Below are 21,120 nucleotides of genomic sequence, written 5' to 3' on the forward strand. Positions count from 1 at the left end.
CGGATACCTGGCTGGCCTAGATGACTGAAACACTGGAGTTCACCTTCAGATATTTCTCAAAAGGATACTCGATGGAAGGAGGGAAGGTCCTGTGACAGCCCTTTCTTAACCTTTCCTCCTACAATGTTTTCAAGTGTTTGCAGCGTATCATGTTCAAGGGCAGAAAGAGACTGGTACAACTATACCCGTTCCTCTTAAAAAGAAATTGTTCTGTCCTACAGTTCTCTTTGCAAAAGGTTACTCTTGGCAGAAGAGATGGCAGAAGAAGGGCTGAGGCCTACACAATTTGTAATCTACAAAGCGCAGTGTGGTTCTCCCCACCCCCTATTTTTCAGTCCAAGAAAGTTAACCAAAAAAAAAGATTTGTCAAACATCCAGCCAGCCAATGTACATGGTGGGCGTCAGGCCACATTTGACTTTGTGATTTACAGATCGAGGAAGCCCGATAGCCGTATCAAAGAATGTACATTTTGTTCTGGAAGCTTTGCAGGAGTTCAGTGTCTTGGCTTCCTGATTGGTGCTTCGAGACTGAAATTGACGCGGCCTTTCCTTGCGCTGTTAATATACCTCCCTTTTCCAATATGAGTATTAATTTGTGTTAGAAAAGCAAACCTCATAATTGCCCCCAATGAATAGCGGCCTTTTTTTGCTTTTACTACTTCTGCCCTTAACAGGCTTTGTCAAGGAACACCGAACCATCTTTGGAAAACTTTCTCTTTGGTATTCCAACCATGTTTAAAGGAAGGGGGTGCTAGATTACCCAAATCCTTATAGCAAAAAGCACCAATTTAACCTTTGTTTAAAAAAAAAAAATCTCTTGCTGTCTAAAACTGTGGGCCTCAATTTTTTTCTAAATGTTAATGTATACTGTTGAGGTTAGACTTTTGTTAAAAAAAAATCAAACCTGGTGTTTCTCCCTCATTGCTGTGAGAAACTGCTAGGAATGTAACAGTGGGAGATTTAAGCCCCTCAGTCTGATGAAGTTCCCAGATGGAGGAGTTATTTTCAGGTGTCATTTAAAGTCCACACCCGACACGAGGGCTTTGTGTATGGTGAGCAATAAATAAAAATTTTGTGCTGCGGTAACCCACGTTTTGGGACAAGAACCTGCTGAATTTGACTTTTTAAGAAATTTAGATTCTGTTGTTTTCAGTTGAAGCCCTGCCAGAAGGGTCAGACTAATCTGAGGCTAAAGCTGAAGGCAGAAGACACAGCCCCAGATTAGTCAAGGGTAGAATGGGCCCACCAGGACTTCTCCCAGTAAATGGCCAGTCTGCCCCAGTAAGGGGCTTTTTAAAATAACCACCACTGTGTTAGGGTTGCCAGCTCCGGGTTGGGAAATACCTGGAGATTTTTGGGGCGGAGCCTGAGGAGGGCAGGGTTTGGGAATGGGAGGGACTTCAATGCCATAGAGTCCAATTGCCAAGGCGACTATTTTCTCCAGGTGAACTGATACCTTATTGGCGGGAGATGAGTTGTTATAGCAGGAGCTAGTACCTGGAGGCTGGCAACCCCAACCACTGTAGCCATCACAGGATTACAGTCTAGCTAGATCAGGGGGCCCTATCAAGTATTCTTAGAAAGTGGGTGTGGCCAGGTGTGACTTTTGCCCAGCAAGGCTTCTGATTGGTCACTGAAGATTTGATTGACTGTGCACATTTTGAAAAACATTGCTTTGGCAGCAGCTTTCAACCACAGCTACAAGGATCTTCACTCTGTATCAGAATTCCAAAAGTACCTGTAGGCTGAAAAAGGTTGGAGACCCCTGAACTATGGAGAAGTGGGATAGTCTTCTGGGTACTGGAGAAACTGTGCAGGTAAACTTTGCACGGGAAGTAGGGGAGAAAGACCTTTTTGCACACCCATTCAGTAGTAGACCCTGTAATGTGATTTTTCATCCCACAATGCCTCAGGGATCCCACTCCCAAAGATAGCTAGTGTTAAGTATCGCTGCCCTAGGAATAACATCATATTTTGCAAGATCTATATCATGCAACAATTAGCCGAAGATCAAGGGGGTGCGTGGGTTTGCCCGCCCACCTGCCTCTCTCTTATATGCTTTCTTATAACTAAAACCACGTTTAGAATACAGACCCTGTTCTGTTCCTAGAAGCAGGTGAGAGGATATTGCAGCCTGGCCTCCTTGCGCCTTCTGAGAACGGTTCTGCATTCCAGCCACCTCTGCTGCTGCTACTGATGGCTTGAAGGGCTAAGCAAATTGCTGTTTACGGCGCGATGCCTGGCACCATGTGGGTAATAATAGTAATTAGGGAGCCTGCAAGATGGTAGTGGGGATGGGATCTGCAAGTCTAAGCCTGTTGTACGGAGGGAGGGGGTTGACTCTCCACTCAAGGAGGTGTTCTAGCTCAGAAGGCTGTTTTCTTTATAGAGTTTGAAGCTCCCATTCACAATTCTGAAGGTGACAATTCATAGCCGAGGCTGCTGTTTCTCTGCATGGGTGGACTGTGCAGAAATTACTCCCGAAAGCCTTGGTGCTCTAATTTTGCTGAATGCTAATTTCTAGTCCCTGTTTCTGACTAAACTGAGGCTGTCGTATTTTGATCACATTATGAGAAGACAAGAGTCATTGGAAAAGACAGTCATGCTAGGAAGAGTTGAGGGCAGCAGGAAAAGAGGAAGACCCAACAAGAGATGGATTGACTCTATCAAGGAAACCACAGCCCTCAGTTTGCAAGATCTGAGCAAGGCTGTGAAAGAGGGCATTTTGTAGGACACTGATTCATAGGGTCACCATGAGTCAGAAGCAACTTGACGGCACTTAACACACACACATTTCTGCTGAGGGTTTTTTAAAAACAAACAGGTGGCTTTCAAAAATGTCCTAAGCTAGAGAATGTATTTCCTGTGTCCTGACTGCATCTTTGTCTCCCCACAGGGTTGCCAACCTCCAGGTACTCGCTGGAGATCTCCTGCTATTACAACTGATCTCCAGCAGATAGAGATCCGTTCACCTGGAGAAAATGGCTGCTTTGGACTCTATGGCACTGAAGTCCCTCCCCTCCCTAAACCCCACCCTCCTCAGGTTCTGCCCCCAAAACCTTCCACCAGTGGCAAAGAGGGACCTGACCACCCTGCCACCCCAGTGTTGGCCCCATGATTTGGGGAGGAGGGAGATCAGCCATATCATCCCAAGTAGGCTACTTAATCTTCAGGTGTAGAAGCGTACAAATTAATTTCAGAGGGGTAGCCGTGTCGATCTGCAGTAGAACTATATTTGAGTCCAGTAACACTTAAAAAAAGGTAAAGGTCCCCTGTGCAAGCATTGGGTCATTCCTGACCCATAGGGTGAGTAACACTTGAGGGAACCACAAAATTTTTGGAGTGTAAGTTTTCGAGAGTCAAAGCTCTTTGTCAGATACTTGACAAAAGGAGTTGACTCTCAAAAGCTTATACCCTGAAAATCTTGTGGATCTCTAAGGTGCTACTGTACAAACGAAGAATGCTTTCCACCACCTTAGGTGTCCCTTACAATATCAGTATAATGGCGCAGTTAAGGACCTTTTGCTGACACATGGCTTCTAGACGTTTCTGTGCTTTTCTTTCCTATTGTTTGCCCCTGAATCTCTTCCAGGAGGGAATTCCCAAAGCCACAGAAACAGCACACTTTTTAACATCCAAAGAACAATGATGATCTCCATTAATTTGAGGGTTCATACCAGAAAAGATGGTCCTCTGATCAAAGGATTTCATGCGCATTATCTTATAAGCCTAGCAGCTACCATGTAGGGTATTCTCTCTGTTGTAGCTGAGGCCCGAGACTACTTAAAGATCTCATGGCAGATGTGAGAGTGAATTCCTTCCCAAATTGCTGCTCAGTTTCTTAAAATTGCACCACAGAGTCTTTGTAAGGTGTGAATTCTGGCATGGAAGACTTCCTGAGGCCAAGAAGCTGGGCATGTTCCAGACCAAGGCGACCCAAGCTTTGGGGGGGGGGGCAGGCTGTGGGGTACTGTTAAAGGGTGGTGGATTGCCTATTATCTGTGTTTGATGAATCACGGCAGAGGGGCGGGAAACGCCGCACGGATATTCTGGGCCAGCCTCGTGTCTGAACACAGCCACTCTTCAAGAAATGGAATCTGTTAATGACATGTCCCTCATCCACCGAGGAATGTCATAATTACTTCAGGCCCAAATGGCTTTAAGGCAGCCTTTATGCTAATTAGGCCCTTTGAGGAAGGAGGGGGAGCCAAGGGCATGTCAAGGTGTCATTAAGAAACCGTTCCATCTTGAAGCCGATTGTAGGGAAACATTCTGAGGAGACATTTTCCTGCTGTGATTCAATATGGCTCCTCCTTTGGACATTTATCTCTGATTTGGTTTTAATCAACGGAATGTTTTTTTTTTTTTTTTTGGCGTTACCTCAGTCTTGTGAGGAAAAAGAGTTCTGTCAGAAAATCACTCTGAACAGACAGTAATGTGGGGGGGGGGACAGCTGGGATTGAAGCTAGAGCCACAGAATGGTTGCTCTTACGGTTTAGGTGATATTGCTAATGGTTGTCGACAGACTTAGGTGTTGAGTTTATCCAGTTTGATTAACAAAGGGCCTCTTGTGGCAGCGAGTTCCACGTGGCCTTAGGAACTGCCAGGCTGGTGCTAGTGTGTTGAAAGCTACATTTACGGGGCAGTAGGCGAAGTCCAAACGGCATACACAGCATTGGCCTTGTGGTCATCCTCTTATGCCTATATACACATGAACACATGAAGCTGCCTTATACGGAATCAGACCCTCGGTCCATCAAAGTCTGCATTGTCTACTGTGACCGGCAGCAGCTCTCCAGGGTCTCAGGCAGAGGTCTTGCACATCACCTACCTGCCTAGACCCTTTAACTAGAGATGCTGGGGATCGAACCTGGGACCTTCTGCATGCCAACCAGATGCTCTACCGCTGAGCCACAGCCCTTCCCCGAATATATAGCCAGTCAGAGCCCAAATAGCTACTCCTAGGGTCCATTTGCTGCGTTACCCGAAACTGGGGCATTCTGGAAGATGCTGTAGGCCAGAGCCGCCACCTAGCGTGCCTCTCCTCCTACACCTATAATTGCATCTACAATCTGTGCACAGTGTATGCTTGAATTTTCTTTATAGTTGCACTGAGTCACTCATGTTACAGTCAATGTATGATTGAAACCCTGGATGTGTCCAGGTAGTGGTTCCTGGTTTCATTTGTAAAGGGGACGCTTGTGAGCACTTTCTTTCAAACAGGTGTATGCCTGCATGTGAGCTTGCTGTAACATGTGAATGGGTCCACACAGGCAGCTGCCAGTAAGCTTAAGAGGACAAAGGCAATATTTATTCCCCAGACCTTGTTGCCTGAAACAAGTGGCGTCAGTAGAAGAGTTGGTTTTTATATGCTGATTTTCTCAACCTTTTTTTTTTTTTTTACAGAGAATCAAACCAGCTTACGATCTCCTTCCCTTCCTCTCCCCACAGCAGACACCTTGTGAGATAGGTTGGGCTGAAAGAGTTCCCAGAGAACTGTGACTAGCCCAAGCAGGCTTCATGTGGAGAGTGGGGGAACAAACCCTGTTCTCCAGATTAGAGTCCACCGCTCTTAGCCACTACACGTCACTGGCTGCACCACGCTTACCATTCCTGATCCAGGCATAGATCTCTGGATCACCTTTTTTTCACAAGTCTGGAGGTTCAAGCATTGAATTCCATCAGCAAATTCTTGGCTGAATGCCCTGATGGTATGCCGACCTGTTCCCCAAACTTAAATGCCTTCTGGTGCACGTGAGTTTAATGCTACTTGCAATAAGAGACTCATTCTGAACAGGTCCTGGCGTGCAACAAAATTGGTGTTTCCCTCTTTGTAGCTGCTGCTTTAAGGGCAATCTGATCTGCAGCCATTCACAGGGTGACCCGTGTTCAGCTTTGTTCCGTGAAAAGCTTCACTTATTGATTTCTGCAGATCAAACCTCTTGGTTGGAAGGGGGAGGAACAGGTCTGGCTGGTTTGTTCCTGACCATCCAGCAGCCTCACTTGAATCACTTGCTCTGTATGCATCTCTCCTGGGAGCACACTGTACTCTGGCCTGGACTGTGTAGCCTGATTTGGGTGAGATACCATTACAGTCTTTTAGGGCACTGGATAGAAATCTGACATTTTATTAAGCACATGATGTTATAGGAGTAGAACAGGGATCGTTAATGAGGTGTGTGTGCTCTGAACCAAACCTCTTTGGCTGCTGTTCTCACTTGCAGAGACTGTCACCATGAGGGCTAGAACCTTGTTTGGGGGATTGAAAAACAGATTCACAAGCAGGCAAATGCCTGTTGTGTTTCAGACTGCTGCACTTGCACTATCCATATATACTAGCAGGCAGGAAAGGGATTACAGGAACGTGCACTTGAACATACAGCACACACCCACAGCAAAACCTTGCTGGTGTCTTATGTGTTTGCAAAGGGAAGGTCACAGAGGGTAGCTGAGAAAAGCAAACAGCCCCCTTTCTCAGCTGCTGCCAAGGGAGAGAAGTATTTGCTTAAGAGCCAGGCGGGAGACAGTGCGTGGCAGGAATGAAGGATGTTTGCTGGGATGCTGCAGCTGGAGAAGGACAGCCAATAAAGAACTGAGAGTCCTGCCTTTACAGAAATGCCAGCTGATACCAGGAGAGGCTATTGTAAAAACTCCCACCAGCTTGTGAAGGCAAAGCTCAGCTTTAGAACCGCCCTCTTTTTTCTCATGGCCCAGTCTCCCACTCCTCTTCCTCTCATGCCTGCCCGCAAACTCTCTTGGGGCCTACACCATTTTCTTCTCCAAGAATCACGCCTTCTTGCAGGGACAGAATTTCTCTGGAGGGGCTATGTGTATTATGGTCCATTCTTTGGCATGTATACTTTGAAAGTACCTATGAATTCAGGAGGATGTAGTCCCCAGTGTACACAACCTGAGTCTGGTAGGAATGTTACCAACCACTCTTCTACTTAAGCCCTACAGAGGGAAGCAACCACCATTTTTGCATGAGGTGGAAGGAGTGGGGGGAAACTCATTTAAGTACAAGCATGCAGTAGAACACAGAGGTGGCCATTCCTATTTTTGCACAATCCAAGGTATCTGCTTCCCAACTAGGTTGCCAAAGAGGTCATGGCCAAGCCAAGCCAACACTCTAGGAAACCGTTGCCAGGAGGGACAAACCACAGGCAAGGCCTAGCCATGGCCACTATGGCAACAGGGCACCAAAAATATAAAGCATCCCAGATTGACCCTCCAGAGCCAAATGGTGGGAGGGGGCACACTAAAAAAATCAGATCCAACGATTTCCTACTAGAAGAAAAACAAGGAAAAAATTCTACTCCCCACTAGGACAGGAACCCAAAATCAGGACACAGGGCCTGTCTTCAGTGGTCTACATGGCCGCAGGCCTTTAGGGTTTTTTTTAACCAAAAGGAATCAAAAGACCGACAGCCAAAATGGAATTCCCAAAACAATTTATGAACCAATGAAGGCAATAACCATCAGGCTGACCCGCTGTGGTTCTTGCTTTAGCTGTAGTGGAGGGAGGGGGCTTTTACAGGATTGCACAATCCATTCCCAATCCATTTCAAAATGGTGATAGTGGAGAAAGTTATCGAGTCCCCCCCTCTCTTCACATCCTCCAAGTCTGAATTGGTTATTAAGCACATTTTTTTCAAGGCATGACATGTCTGAAACCTTCAGAACCAACAACCAGATATAGTCCGTAAGAAAAATGGGATCCAGCCGACACTACATCCAGGTACATCTAGGCAGGAACCATTGCCTCTACCCAAACATTCCCATATAAAGCTGCTTCTCCTTTTGGTGGTAGCTGTTCAGCTGGGACTCCGTCAGCTGCAAGTAACGCTTCACGTTGGCATCTTTCATGGCAAAAGGAGAAAAAGAAAACAACGAAGACTGCTGTTAAAGTGGTTTTGGTCAAACATTTAGAAGGGCAGTTGGGTCGTAAGGAAGTTATCTTGTGTCTCAAGCCCTTAAGTTGCCAGTTGACCACACCTGCTCAAGAAGGGCGAAAACTGGGCCACAAATCCCCCCAGAAGGCGAAAAGGAGGAGGGAGGGTGCAACAGGGCTTACGCACAACTCTAAGAAGTGCAGAACGCCATGGGGTCAGATCCTGCGCACCACCCTGGGTAAATTGCCGGCAGTTTTTCCTACCTCCCGTCCTCCATCATTCCCCTGCAAGTACCAAAAAGGTGATACTGTGCACCTGTATGGGGGAAAAGGTCATGCAATACAGGTGGCTGCAGTGACTAAGGAAAAACAGATTCTCATTCACCAGTGGTGCTACCCCTATGGCAGGGTTCCCCCACTATGGTGCACATAGGTACATTTCCTGGCATACACCAAGTGCTTTTAGAAAGTGGGCAGAGCCAGATGGGACTTTCGCCAGGCAGCGCTACTGATTGGCCATTGGCTGTCCAGATTTTTAAGACATTGCAGCAGCTGCCAAGACAGCACAAGGGCCTTCACTGTACGGCTGGAGATAAGCTGTGTGTATGCAAGGAAATAATAGTAACTCTTCAACATTTCAGGCAGAAGCTCTGCTCGACAGGATGCATTTTTAAATGAGCATAGTGTTTTAAAATTACTATTAGAGATATGTATGCGCTCACTCCCTGAGATCTTATAGTTGGCTCCGCCCCTTTGTGGCAGCCATTTTGCGGCTGGGCCCACCATCCACTCCCAAAATTCTAAAGGTGCCCCCAGGATGAAAAAAGGTTGCCGACCACAGCCTCAGGCATGAGATTCAGGGCAGATGAAGCAGATGGGGTGGTTTTGCTAATCCAGTTCCTCAAGCCTACTACTGCATATAGCCAAAATATAAACCGTACATCACAGGTAAGGTTTTTTTCCCCCCTTTTAAAAACCGTGCCTTATTAGAGTTCAGTAGAGTTTCCACAGGCCAAAAATGTTTGTTTAGTAAATGGATATGCTGCCTCCTGATAGAAGCATTGTTTTTTATATGCCGACTTTCTCTACCACTTAAGGGAGACTCAAACTGGCTTACAATCACCTTCCCTTCCCCGCCCCATAACAGACACTCTGTGAGGTAGGTGGGGCTGAGAGTGACTTGCTCAAGGTCACCCAGCTAGCTTCGTGTGTAGGAGTGGGGAAACAAATCCAGTTCACCAGATTAGCATCCGCCACTCATGTGGAGGTGTGGGGAATCAATCCCAGATCAGAGTCCACCACTCCAAACCACCGCTCTTAACCACTACACCACACTGGAGATGTGAGAAAATCATAGTCCTGCTCGAGGTTGCTTAGGTGAGGCTCAAGGGTAAAGGCATTCTAAAGGCGAGGTGCCACCATTGAAAAGTCCAAGTCTCTGGCTACTTGCTGCCTCACTTCCACAGGCGGAAGAAGAGTTGGTTTTTATATGCCGACTTTCTCTACCACTTAATACTGTCCACCGCTCATGTGGGGGAGTGGGGAATGAAACCCGGTTCTCCAGATTAGAGTCCACCACTCTTAACCACTAGGGAGGGGCTGTGGCTCAGTGGCAGAGCATCTGCTTGGCATGCAGAAGGTCCCAGGTTCAATCCCTGGCATCTCCAGTTAAAGGGACTAGGCAGGTAGGTGATGTGAAAGACCCCTGCCTGAAACCCTGGAGAGCCGCGGCCAGTCTGAGTAGACAATACTGACTTTGATAGGCTGTCTGATTCAGTATAAGGCAGCTTCATGTGTTCATGAGTTCACTACACCACGCTGGATCTTAACTGACTGCCGTTGAGTCTTCTCAAGATGCCATCATGGACTGGGGTTCCCTTATGTTCTTTAACAGCCCCTTTTTAACAAAAGCAGTTTTGCAAGACAGGACCACAGGTTTGTCTGATCAAACGTCCTCCTTCTAGTGCCTCCAAGAAGCCTTTGAGTTCAGTTGTCACTGGTCCCCGGTGATATTTAGAGGCTGTATAATGCAGAATATAGTTTAACATTTTTTCCCTTACCATTTCCATGCTCAGTCTGAAAATAATCATATCCAATCCAATACAAAGCCCCAGATGTGGATCATTAAGTCTGCAGATTAGGGCAACGTTTACATAAATGATAGCTTTCTACAAAGTCAAGGGAAAACCCAGATTTGCAGAAAAATCTAAATATGAAAAAAATAAAGCTAAGGGGACTTCTAAACAGCCCACAAGCCTCAACTTATGAGGGAGAAAACACTGACCACCATTTTGAGGATTGCTTAGCCACCTGATAAACAGCAAATGGCAGCAGTAGAGATGTGAGAAGAGTAGAGAATAAACAAAGCAGCAGCATAGACAAGCAACTAACCGAGGAAGCAAACATAAGAGGTGCCCCTGTGGGATCGGACCGGTGGTCCTTCTAGTCCAGCATCCTGTTTCACGCTGCAGTCAACCAGTTGCTCTGGAGGGCCAAACAGGGCACAGAGGGCAAGGCCCTCCCCGATATTGCCCCCTAGCACTAGTTTCCCTTTAGTCATAATGTTCCCTTTAGTAGCCATTGATGGACCTCTCCTCCGTGAATCACGGAGGAAAGGAGAGAAGACCTGGCTGAGCCAGGCAGGCATGAGCAGCTGTAGAAGCAGCTGTGCCAAAGAGAGGAGCTGGCAGGAGCACAGGTGGGCAGGCCGGTGACTGAGACGATGGGGAAGGGAGGAGGTGGCTGGGAGCCAGCAACAACACAACAGGCAACCGCGGGGTGGGGGGGAGAGGAAGAACAGGTGGCAATATAGGCAGGTAAGCAAAGAAGGAGGAGGGGGCAAAACGGCATTGGTGGAGATAGCAGAGAGGCCATGGAGAGAAAGGCAGCGTGGAGGGCAGAAAGAAGCAGCAGAAGGAAGACAGAACCATCGGGGTAGGATTTCCTCCTCCACCGCAATTTTTGCAGGCCCCCAGCTCGTCAATTCATATGAACAATTTTTCAGTACCAGACCATTCAGCAGTAGTTCCTGTGGGATGATTCATCCAGAGCAAAAGGCCTCAAATATAACCACGATTTCAGAACTCCACAATGGCTGCCTCAAGCTTTGTCCCAACATCTCGCGGTGAATCCTGAAGCCTTTCTCACCTTTGGGCTGTTTGCCGATAGCTTCCAAGAGATAGTGGCGTGCTTTGTCGTAATCCCGCAGGTGGTAGAATGCCACTCCGGCACGATACAGGGCCTTCGTGTTCTCCGGCTGCCTTTCCAGGACCTTTAGACTGTAGTCTTTCACTCGCTCATAGTTCACAGGTTCCATGTGGAGGAGACAGGCTATGTACAGATTAGGGTTGTGCAAAAAGATTTTTTTGGTAAATTTCAGGTTCGGGTTTATTGGGCCCAATTCTTTTTGGTAAACCCAGAATATGCCGAATACCCATACCGGCAAATTTGTATTTCAGCTTTATTTCCAGGTTTATTTCTTTCCGAAGCTCCTGTGGGGGCCTTTTTGGAGGTAGACTTTCCAAATTTTCAGGTAGCTTCAAGGGATTCTCCTTACATGAACCTCGAAGTTTGGTAAAGGTTGGGTCAGGGGGTCCGATTTTATGGGGTCTCAAAGTCCATCCCCCCGTAGAGAAGCATTGTAACTTTACCATACTTCTCTAAGGAGGGGGGCAACCCCTTCAGGACCTCATTAAATCAGACCCCCGTCCCAAACTTTGGGGGTTATGCAAGGCGAGTCCCCTGAAGCTATGCTGCGAATTTGGTGACTCTGCCTCCAAAAGATTGCTCCCCTGGGAGAATTTTAAAAAGAGTTACTTTTCAAAGTCTTTAATGGCTGCTTCCTCTCCAAGGAGTTGTGGGAAAACTCAGTTTCCCATTGCAAGCACTCATGGGAAGGCTTTTCTGTGGCCTGTGGAGCCGAGGCAGCCCGCCCGCCTCCCCCTCCCCTTTCTGGGCTTCCTGGGGGCACTCGGGCCCCGCCAGCATCCTTTCCTCTTCCCTTTCTGGGCTTCCCAGGCCTGGAGCAGTCCCGCAAGCAACTTTCCCCCGTCCCTTTTTGTCTTTCACCCCCCTTTTTCATTCTTTTCTCCCTCTTTCTTTCTCCCTCTTTCTTTTTCTCTCTTCCTCTTTCTCTCTCTCCTATGTTTCACTCTTTTTCTCTCTCTCTTTCTCCCTCCATTTCTCTTCTCTCTCTTTTTCTCCATTTTTCTGGACTGGGGGCTGCAGGCTCACCAGCCAAGGCACCCACCCCATCCAGATCTGGGCTGGCGAGCCCGCTGCAAGCTCGTCAGCCAAAGTAGCCACCAACCCCCCAGCCTAGCTCTGGGCTGCCAAGTCCACTGCGGGCTCACCAGCCAAGGCAGCCACCCCCCCCCAGTTAAAAAAAAAAATTAATGCCAGGGACTAGAGATACAAACTTTATAGAAGACGCATGCAAGGTCAGTTAATATTATTTTTTACTTAAAATTCAAACATACTTAAAACGATAAGGCTGTTAAATAAAATACTCTAAGAATGTTTTGTTGTAAGCTTGTTTGTGTTTCAAGTAAAAAAACCAATATAATTAATTAACTTGGCCTGTGTCTTTTATAGTTCATATCTCCAGTATCTGGCATTACATTTTATTTTATTTATATGGTACACATAGCCTGACCAAGTGACATTTATGTCATATCCGGCCCTCCTAACAAATGAGTTCGACACCCCAGCCTAGAGTTTTAGCTCCCTACTTGTTGCCCCCTCCCCCCAGTTTAGTAGTCCTGGATAATTCAAAGTTCTCATTTTACAGGACAGGAATAATAATTTTTTATACCCCACCCTCCTCCAGTGATGCCGGGCTCAGGGCAGCTAACATCATAATTTAAATACAATAATTACATAAATAAATACATAACGTTTCCACTTCCTCCACACTGTGCCAATTTTCTAAACCTTTATCATGCACCTCCCTAGTTGTTTTTCTGAACTATAAGGTAAAGAATCACAAAGCACCACCATATTATATCAAGAGGCCAGTGATGACCATCTCACAGATGGCCATCTGTCAGCAACACTGATTCTAAGACCTTAGGCAGATCATGAGAGGGAGGGCATCTTGGCCATCTTCTGGGCATGGAGTATGGGTCCATCTTCAGGGGATGTGTGTGGAGGAGGTGGTTGTGAATTTCCTGCATTATGCAGAGGGTTAGACTAGATGACCCTGGGGGTTCCCTTCCAACTCTATGATTCTATGACCCTTAGTGGCAAGAGAATGGTACCCTATACATGCTCAGAGCCGCTCACATTATCAGCCAACCTAAGGGCACATGCATGAAAGGAAATATTCAGGATCTAGGATCTCAGGCGGGAGCGGGGATGGCCGTCAGCAAGACCTAGCATTAATTCGGCATTGCACAGAGACCATGTCCTGCAGCTTTACCGGCAAGATTGTTGTAGCAGTCGCTTTGGGTGCTGTGGAGAGCTTGTTCCTGTTCGAGGGTTACGTGAGGCCTCTCCCCACCAAATTCCTGCAGAGGAGAAGGCACGCTGGGATCCAGCCCTTTCACCTGCAGAAGGGCCCAGTGGTAACGCCTCACGGCATCCCGGAAACGTCCCTCTTTGTAACAGCGATTCCCTTCCTCCTTGAAGCGCTGGGCCTGCTGCAGCCGCAGCTCCATGGTCTCCTCTGAAGAGGCCTGGAAGGAAAATAAAACACACTGTTGGCTTGAAACGGACAAAGCGTTTTCATTTCATAAAGATGCCAACATGCCAGGAACTGCCGTCCTGGCCAAATATTCCAGCATTATCCATCACAGTGTGGGCTGTCAACCACCGGAAAATAGTTGTCCCTGTTAAGCTTCAAAAAAAAAAAGAGTTTAAAGAGAGCTCACAGGCTTCATAGAAGCTACATTCTGAGGCCCAGGAAATCCCTAATATGTGAGGGCTGGTTAAACTTCAAAAAAGAGAGTTTAAAGAGAGCTCACAGGCTTCATGGAAGCTACATTCTGAGGCCCAGGAAATGGGCTGGTTATGTGTTCAGAGGAAAGCACTTTGAACATGCTCAAAGGCACGATGCTTTATTACTCAGTCACATTTTCCAGGGCTGAGTTATGTCACCCGAACATGCTATGTCTAGAGAGCAGTTCTGGACAGGTTAAGCCCTATAAAAGCATTATGGGATAGACACCTTGCATTAAATAAACTAACTGGATACAACTGAACTCTCCAACACCACTTCCTACAAACGACTATCCACAGAGCCCACTCAGGAATACTGAAAAGAACTAAATAGGATTATGAAGGAATCACCCACACAATACAGGAACAGATCTATATAGACACAACACAAGAACCTCCACCGGGCATTTTTTATCTTCTGCCCAAAATACATAAGCCCAAAATAACCCAATATGTCCTACTGTCTTAAGCATAGGCACCATCACTGTAGAGGTGTGTGGATACATGGACGCTATTCTCAGACCTTATGCCATCAAAGCCCCCAGTTATGTGCGAGACACCACAGATTTCCTGAGAAAAGTACAGTTTTCCAGGAAACACTATTTTGGCCACCATGGATACTGAGTCTCTATACACCAACATCTACAAAGATGGACTGAGAACATAAGAAAGGCCACGCTGGATCAGACCAAGGACCATCAAGTCCAGCAGTCTGTTCACACAGTGGCCAACCAGGTGCCTCTAGGAAGCCCACAAACAAGACTGCCGCAGCATTGTCCTGCCTGTGTTCCACAGCACCTCAGATAATAGGCATGCTCCTCTGATCCTGGAGAGAATAGGTATGCATCATGACTAGTATCCATTCTAACTAATAGCCATGAATACCCCTCTCCTCCATGAATATGACTACAAGCTATTGGAACACCATCTCTGACAATACTACGGCCAACCTTGTACCAGGCTCTGCCAGTTCGTCTTCACCCACAACTGCTTCAGATCTGGTGAAGATTTATTTGTTCAGTTTTATGGCATGGTCAAGGGCACCAGCGTGGCACCACAACTTCCCAATATTTTTTATGCTTAACCTGGAACAGCATTTCCTCAGCTCCTATTCGTTAATACCCCCTCTTGTACCTATGACTTACTGATGACATTTTCATCATCTGGACACACGGGGAAGAAGCACTGGAGAAATTTCAACAGGCCTTCAGCCACTTCCACCCCACCATCAACCTGACCATGAACCAACCCACGCAAGAAATGCACTTTCTAGACACCACTGTACAAACACATAATGGAAGCATAAAAACCACCTTTACTGGAAACCTACTGACTGTCAAACTTATCTACATGCCTCCAGTCACCATCTCAAACACACCAAATGATCCATTGTTGACAGTACGCTAGTCACATTTGTTCCCACTCCTCAGACAGAGATTCTTTTAACCACAGGATCTACATGCTTGGAAATACAATACCCACCTGATATAGTAAGGAAACAGATCAAAAAAAGCCAGAATGATACCAAGGTTTAACCTACTACAAGATAGGCCCAAACGAAACAACAATGGGACACCAGTGGTGGTCACATACAGCTTTCAGCTCAAACTGGTTCAATGCATCATTAATGAGCTACCCCCTATGCAAGACAATGTCACTCCTCTCTCACAAGCATTGGGAGACAAACCTTTCCTTATCCACAGACAACCTCCTAACCTTCAACAATTTCTCACCCACAGCAATACCCTTCCTAACATGACCACGGACTCTGGGACCAGGGCCTGCAACAAACCAAAATGCCAAGTCTGTTCCCATGCCAACTCTGACAACAGAATAACCAGACCTAACACCAGTCATACCATCACAGGTTCATTCACTTGTTCATCTTCTCATATGCCAGCAAATACCCTTCCACTCTCTACAGCGGACAAACAGGTCAGTCCCTATACAAAAGAATAAAATATTCCTAAAACCTCAACACTCAAAAACTAGCGGGAGAATATTTTAATCTTCCAAGTCATTCCACTGCTGACCTAAGAGTCGCAATCCTCAAAAAGAGGAGCTTCAAGGGAAAATTACAACATGAGATTGCTGAACTTGAGTTCATTCACAAGTTCAGAACAATGTCTCTGAATAGGGACAGAGGATTCTTATCTCACTACAGATACCAACTTTCTGCCCCCAAGTTGCCAACTTATTTGGGGTAATACTGGATCCAGCATTACTGCTGGAGGAGCAAGATGACGCAGCTGCAAAAACTGCTTTCTTCCAACTCAGTCTGGCCCAGAAGATGGCCCCCTACCTTGATTTGGACGATCGGACCACCTGGATCCATGCAAAGCATAAGAATTAACACAACAACATTAAACAACACAAAAATTTCATAGTAGGACCTTCTTACAGCAACAGATCGTTGCTGTAATAGCAGCGGCTGGACAAACACTTGTCGAGGATGCTCTAGGCTGATCCTGCATTGAGCAGGGGGTTGGACTAGATGGCCTGTACGGCCCCTTTCAACTCTGATTCTATAGTACAAACGATACACAGTGGGATTAATCTACAGTCCACAACCCTTTGTGTGTGTGTATGCCATCAAGTCACAGCTTATGTCAGCCCTGTAGGGTTTTCAAGGCAAGAGATGTTCATAAGTGGTTTGCCATTGCCTGCCTCCATGTGAGCTGAGAGTTCTGAGAGAACTATTAGTGGCCCAAGGTCACCCAGCAGGCTTCATGTGGAGGAGTGGGGAATCGAACCCGGTTCTCCAGATTAGAGTCCGCTGCTCTTAACCACTACACCATGTTGGCTCCACAACCCTTTTTGGATGTAAAGTGCCATCAAGTCACAGCCACCTTATGGCGACCCCTTATGGGGTTTTCAAGGCAAGAGACTAACAGAGGTTGTTTGCCAGTGTCTTCCTCTGCACAGCAACTCTGGTATTCCTTGGAGGTCTCCCATTCAAATACTAACCAGGGCTGATCCTGCTTAGCTTCCAAGATCTGACGAGGATCAGGCTATACCAGGCTGCCTTACTTCCCCCACAACCCTTTACCCCAAGTTTATTTCTGAACCATTTTGTTACAGCACAGCTCTATTTTCTGTTCAAAAGCCCTCTTGAACAATTCAGTTCTGCATAGTTTGCGGAAAGCCAGGAGGGTGGAATCGACCCTAACCTCATCAGGCCGGCCCTTCCAAAAGACGGGGGCCACAACAGAAGAAAATCAGCTTGTGTTTCATAGATTACAGCAAAGCTTTTGACTGTGTGGATCACGAAAAGCTATGGCTGGTTTTAAAGGTAATGGGTGTGCCACTACATCTGATCGTTTTGATGAGCAACCTGTACTCTAGACAAGAGGCCACAGTTAGAACAGAATATGGAGAAACGGAATGGTTTCCAATTGGCAAAGGTGTCAGACAGGGATGTATTTTATCTCCCTATCTCTTCAATCTATATGCAGAACATATAATTAGGAAAACTGGATTAGATTTAGATGAAGGTGGAGTGAAAATTGGAGGGAGGAACATTAATAATTTGAGATATGCCAATGACACTACATTACTGGCAGAAAATAGTGCAGATTTAAAATGACTACTGCTGAAAGTTAAAAGAGAAAGTGCCAAAGCAGGACTACAGCTGAACATCAAGAAAACAAAAGTAATGACCACAGGAGAATTACACAACTTTAAGGTTGACAATGAGGCAACTGAAATTGTTCAACACTTTCTATTCCCTGGCTCCACCATCAACCAAAACGGAGACTGCAGCCAAGAAATCAGAAGGAGATTGAGACTGGGAAGGGCAGCCATGAAGGAGCTAGAAAAGATTTTGAAGTGTAAGGATGTGTCACTGGTCACCAAGACTAGATTAATTCATGCCATCGTATTTCCTATTACTATGTATGGGTGTGAAAGCTGGACAGTGAAGAAAGCTGATAGGAAGAAAATAGATTCCTTTGAAATGGGGTGTTGGAGGAGAGTGTTACGGATACCGTGGACTGCCAAAAAACCAAATCAGTGGGTTATAGATCAAATCAAGCCTGAACTGACCCTAGAAGCTAAAATGACTAAACTGAGGCTATCGTATTTTGGTCACATCATGAGATGACAGGAGTCACTGGAAAAGACAGTCATGCCAGGAAAAGTTGAGGGCAGCAGGAAAAGAGGAAGACCCAACAAGAGATGGACTGACTCAATAAAGGAAGCCACAGCCTTCAGTTTGCAAGATCTGAGCAAGGCTGTCAAAGATAGGACATTTTGGAGGACTTTCATTCATAGGGTCGCCATGAGTCGGAAGCGACTTGACGGCACTTAACACACACACACTACAGGGAATGCACTGTCTCATATTTCCGCTTAGTCCCAGATGCCCCACCCTGGTGATTGTATTGTCTTATTCCGTGTCACCCGCCCTGGGTCCCAGAGAGAAAGGCAGGCTATAAATAACATAAATAAAAAGAAATAAATGTGCAACTTAAAAAAAAAAAAAAGCCTGAGTGAGGCAGATCAGAGCTGTGAATATTGCACCGGAGGAGGCTGGGGCTGCATCTCCAGATCAGCCCCCATTGCGCTACCGCTGTCATCTGCAACGGGACGGTGGCTTGGAAAACCCAGTTGCGAACGGCGGCTATAATGCAACCACGGTGCAATATCCAACGGTGCGCGGGGGTGCAACCGGGGCTAACCGAGCTTTGCAGGAGCAAAAGAGCGGGCGATTGCAGCGATCCTGCAACCAACTCTCTCTTCAACAGACCCTCCCGCAACAGATCACAAACCGGGTACCTTTGCTGCCGCCATCGGGGTCAGAGGAGGCGGCGGCGGCCGCTTTGCAATCCCATCACCGCTTTGCCTACCCGGCAGCGGCCACCGCGCCCCCACCCTGACCTGGAAGGAAAGGGAGCTGCCAGCCCGGGGAAGCGGCCAGGGAGGAGCTTCGGCAGCACGTGGGGGGAGCCCCAGCCTTCCTGCTCCCAGGAAGGGAGCGGAGCAGCAGGAGGAAAGGGGGCAAGCAGAGCGGAAAATAGTCCCTTTTGCTCCATTGCTCTTGGTGCAATCCTTCCTCTCTGTCTCCTCCTGCAGTTTGTTCGTTTTTCATAGATTTTTTCCCCCCGAGGGAGACTTAGGAAACGGGAAATTGTCGATGAAAGAATATTCGCCTGTAAAATCATTCTCCTACTAGTAGAAAAGAGCAAGGGTGCAGTAGCACCTTAAAAGGCTAACAAAAATATTTCCTGGCAGGGTATGAGCGTTCGTAAAATCGTTCTACTAGTAGAAAAGAGCAAGGGTCCAGTAGCACCTTAAAAGGCTAACAGAAATATTTTCTGGCAGGGTATGAGCTTTCGTAAAATCATTCTCCTACTAGTAGAAAAGAGCAAGGGTCCAGTAGCACCTTAAAGACTAACAGAAATATTTTCTGGCAGGGTATGAGCTTTCGTAAAATCATTCTCCTACTAGTAGAAAAGAGCAAGGGTCCAGTAGCACCTTAAAGACTAACAGAAATATTTCCTGGCAGGGTATGAGCTTTCGTAAAATCATTCTCCTACTAGTAGAAAAGAGCAAGGGTCCAGTAGCACCTTAAAGACTAACAGAAATATTTCCTGGCAGGGTATGAGCTTTCGTAAAATCATTCTCCTACTAGTAGAAAAGAGCAAGGGTCCAGTAGCACCTTAAAGACTAACAGAAATATTTCCTGGCAGGGTATGAGCTTTCGTAAAATCATTCTCCTAGTAGAAAAGAGCAAGGGTCCAGTAGCACCTTAAAGACTAACAAAAATATTTTCTGGCAGGGTATGAGCTTTCGTGAGCCACAGGGCTCACGAAAGCTCACACCCTGCCAGAAAATATTTTTGTTAGTCTTTAAGGTGCTACTGGACTCTTGCTCTTTTCTACTACTGCAGACAGACTAACACGGCTACCCACTGTGAATTACATTCTCCTACTGTTCACCTAGTGTTGTGTGTTAAGGGCCGTCAAGTCGCTTCCGACTCATGGCGACCCTATGAATCAAAGTCCTCCAGAATGTCCTGTCTTTGACAGCCTTTCTCAGATCTTGCAAATTGAGGGCCGTGGCTTCCTTTATTGAGTCCATCCATCTCTTGTTGGGTCTTCCTCCTCTTTTCCTGCTGCCCTCAACTTTTCCTAGCATGACTGTCTTTTCCGGTGACTCTTGTATAATGTGACCCAAATACGACAGCCTCAGTTTAGTCATTTTAGCTTCTAGGGTCAGTTCAGGCTTGATTTGATCTATAACCCACTGAAAGATTTTTTTGGCGGTCCACGGTATCCGTAATACTCTCCTCCAACACCACATTTCAAAGGAATCTAGTACGCCAGCTAAACTTAATTATTCAGCTTTGCCAAGTATTATTACTATGTTGGTCTTTATTTATTTAGGGAGATTGTAAGCCGCCCCTCCAAAGTCCTGCTTGAGACAGCTGGCGAGTTAAACCAATCCCATAAAATGATCAATATTGGTTGTCTTACTGCCGTGTTTTATATCCTGCAATCCACCTTGGGTCTCAGAGAGAAAGGCATAAATCAATTAATGACAATATACACACAGAATTAATTATCAATATAAAAACTAAAACCAGCCATTAAATTGAGTGCCCTAAATTTAAAAACAAACCAAGAAAAACCATAAAATGGACCAAGGGCCAGAATCAGACCATAAACCAGATAATAATAGAAAACCCCTTAGTTTAAAACCTGGGTGAAAAGACATGTTTTAGCCTGGTTCCTAAAAGGTGAGTGCCAGGCACACTTCAAGGCGGCTGGTGTCCCAAAGGTCCTTGCATGGTTTACTGTGTGATAAGGCAGTGATTGTACGGCTGGTACAACCTGAAGAGTTACACCCTTCCAAACCCATTGAAGTCAATAGTTCCAGAATGATGTGATTCTGTTGAATATTGCAGCAAAATAAGGTACACTCCTTTGGAACGGAACAAAGCTTCCGTTGTTATGACACCATAGGATTGCCAGGCTAGAAAAAGCAAACGCGAAATGAGACTTTTACTGGAAACTCATCGAATTTCAGCTTCTATGGACGTTAAATACGTGTAACATTTTTGCCTAAAGAAGGGCGCATTCAGCACTGCTTACAAGTGTATGAAAGTGACTTGAACACACCTTTGTATAGAATCACATGAAACATGAAATGTGAAAAAAAGCTGTATGCAATTGACTTAAGGACTGCAAGCATAAGGAAGTTTGTATAATTCTATAGAATACTTGTATACTAAATTGTTGAAGATTACTGCCTTGTTTAAAAATTGATATCAGGCTTAAAAGCCTTGTTTA

The 21,120-nt window shown here is 46.2% G+C and overlaps 1 protein-coding gene across 2 annotated transcripts; it reads right to left on the reverse strand.

The window, feature by feature from the left end:
* Positions 1-7,706: 7,706 nt before the first annotated feature.
* Positions 7,707-18,619, reverse strand: TTC9C (tetratricopeptide repeat domain 9C). Of its 2 annotated transcripts, none has more exons than XM_056852280.1 (4): positions 18,605-18,619; positions 13,311-13,566; positions 11,039-11,221; positions 7,707-7,859 (listed from the first exon to the last, which is right to left on the reverse strand). In XM_056852280.1, exons 1-4 carry the CDS (start codon positions 18,617-18,619, stop codon positions 7,765-7,767), a joined length of 549 nt encoding a protein of 182 aa, XP_056708258.1. In that variant the 3' UTR covers positions 7,707-7,764. The 2 variants fall into 2 exon arrangements, with proteins under 2 accessions (XP_056708258.1, XP_056708259.1); XM_056852281.1 differs by having other exon boundaries at positions 18,598-18,611.
* Between the last annotated feature and the right edge of the window lie 2,501 nt (positions 18,620-21,120).

The sequence above is a fragment of the Euleptes europaea genome, chromosome 7 (assembly GCF_029931775.1).
Source record: "Euleptes europaea isolate rEulEur1 chromosome 7, rEulEur1.hap1, whole genome shotgun sequence".
Classification (NCBI taxonomy): Eukaryota; Metazoa; Chordata; class Lepidosauria; order Squamata; family Sphaerodactylidae; genus Euleptes; species Euleptes europaea.

Excerpts from the sequence above, each read along its gene's own strand:
- TTC9C (XM_056852280.1), bottom strand. Across the intron at positions 11,222-13,310 it reads CTGCTACAACAATCTTGCCG|CCTGTCTCCTCCACATGGAA; the intron begins GTAAAGCTGCAG and ends ATCTGTACATAG. Across the intron at positions 7,860-11,038 it reads TATCGGCAAACAGCCCAAAG|ATGCCAACGTGAAGCGTTAC; the intron begins GTGAGAAAGGCT and ends TTGCCATGAAAG.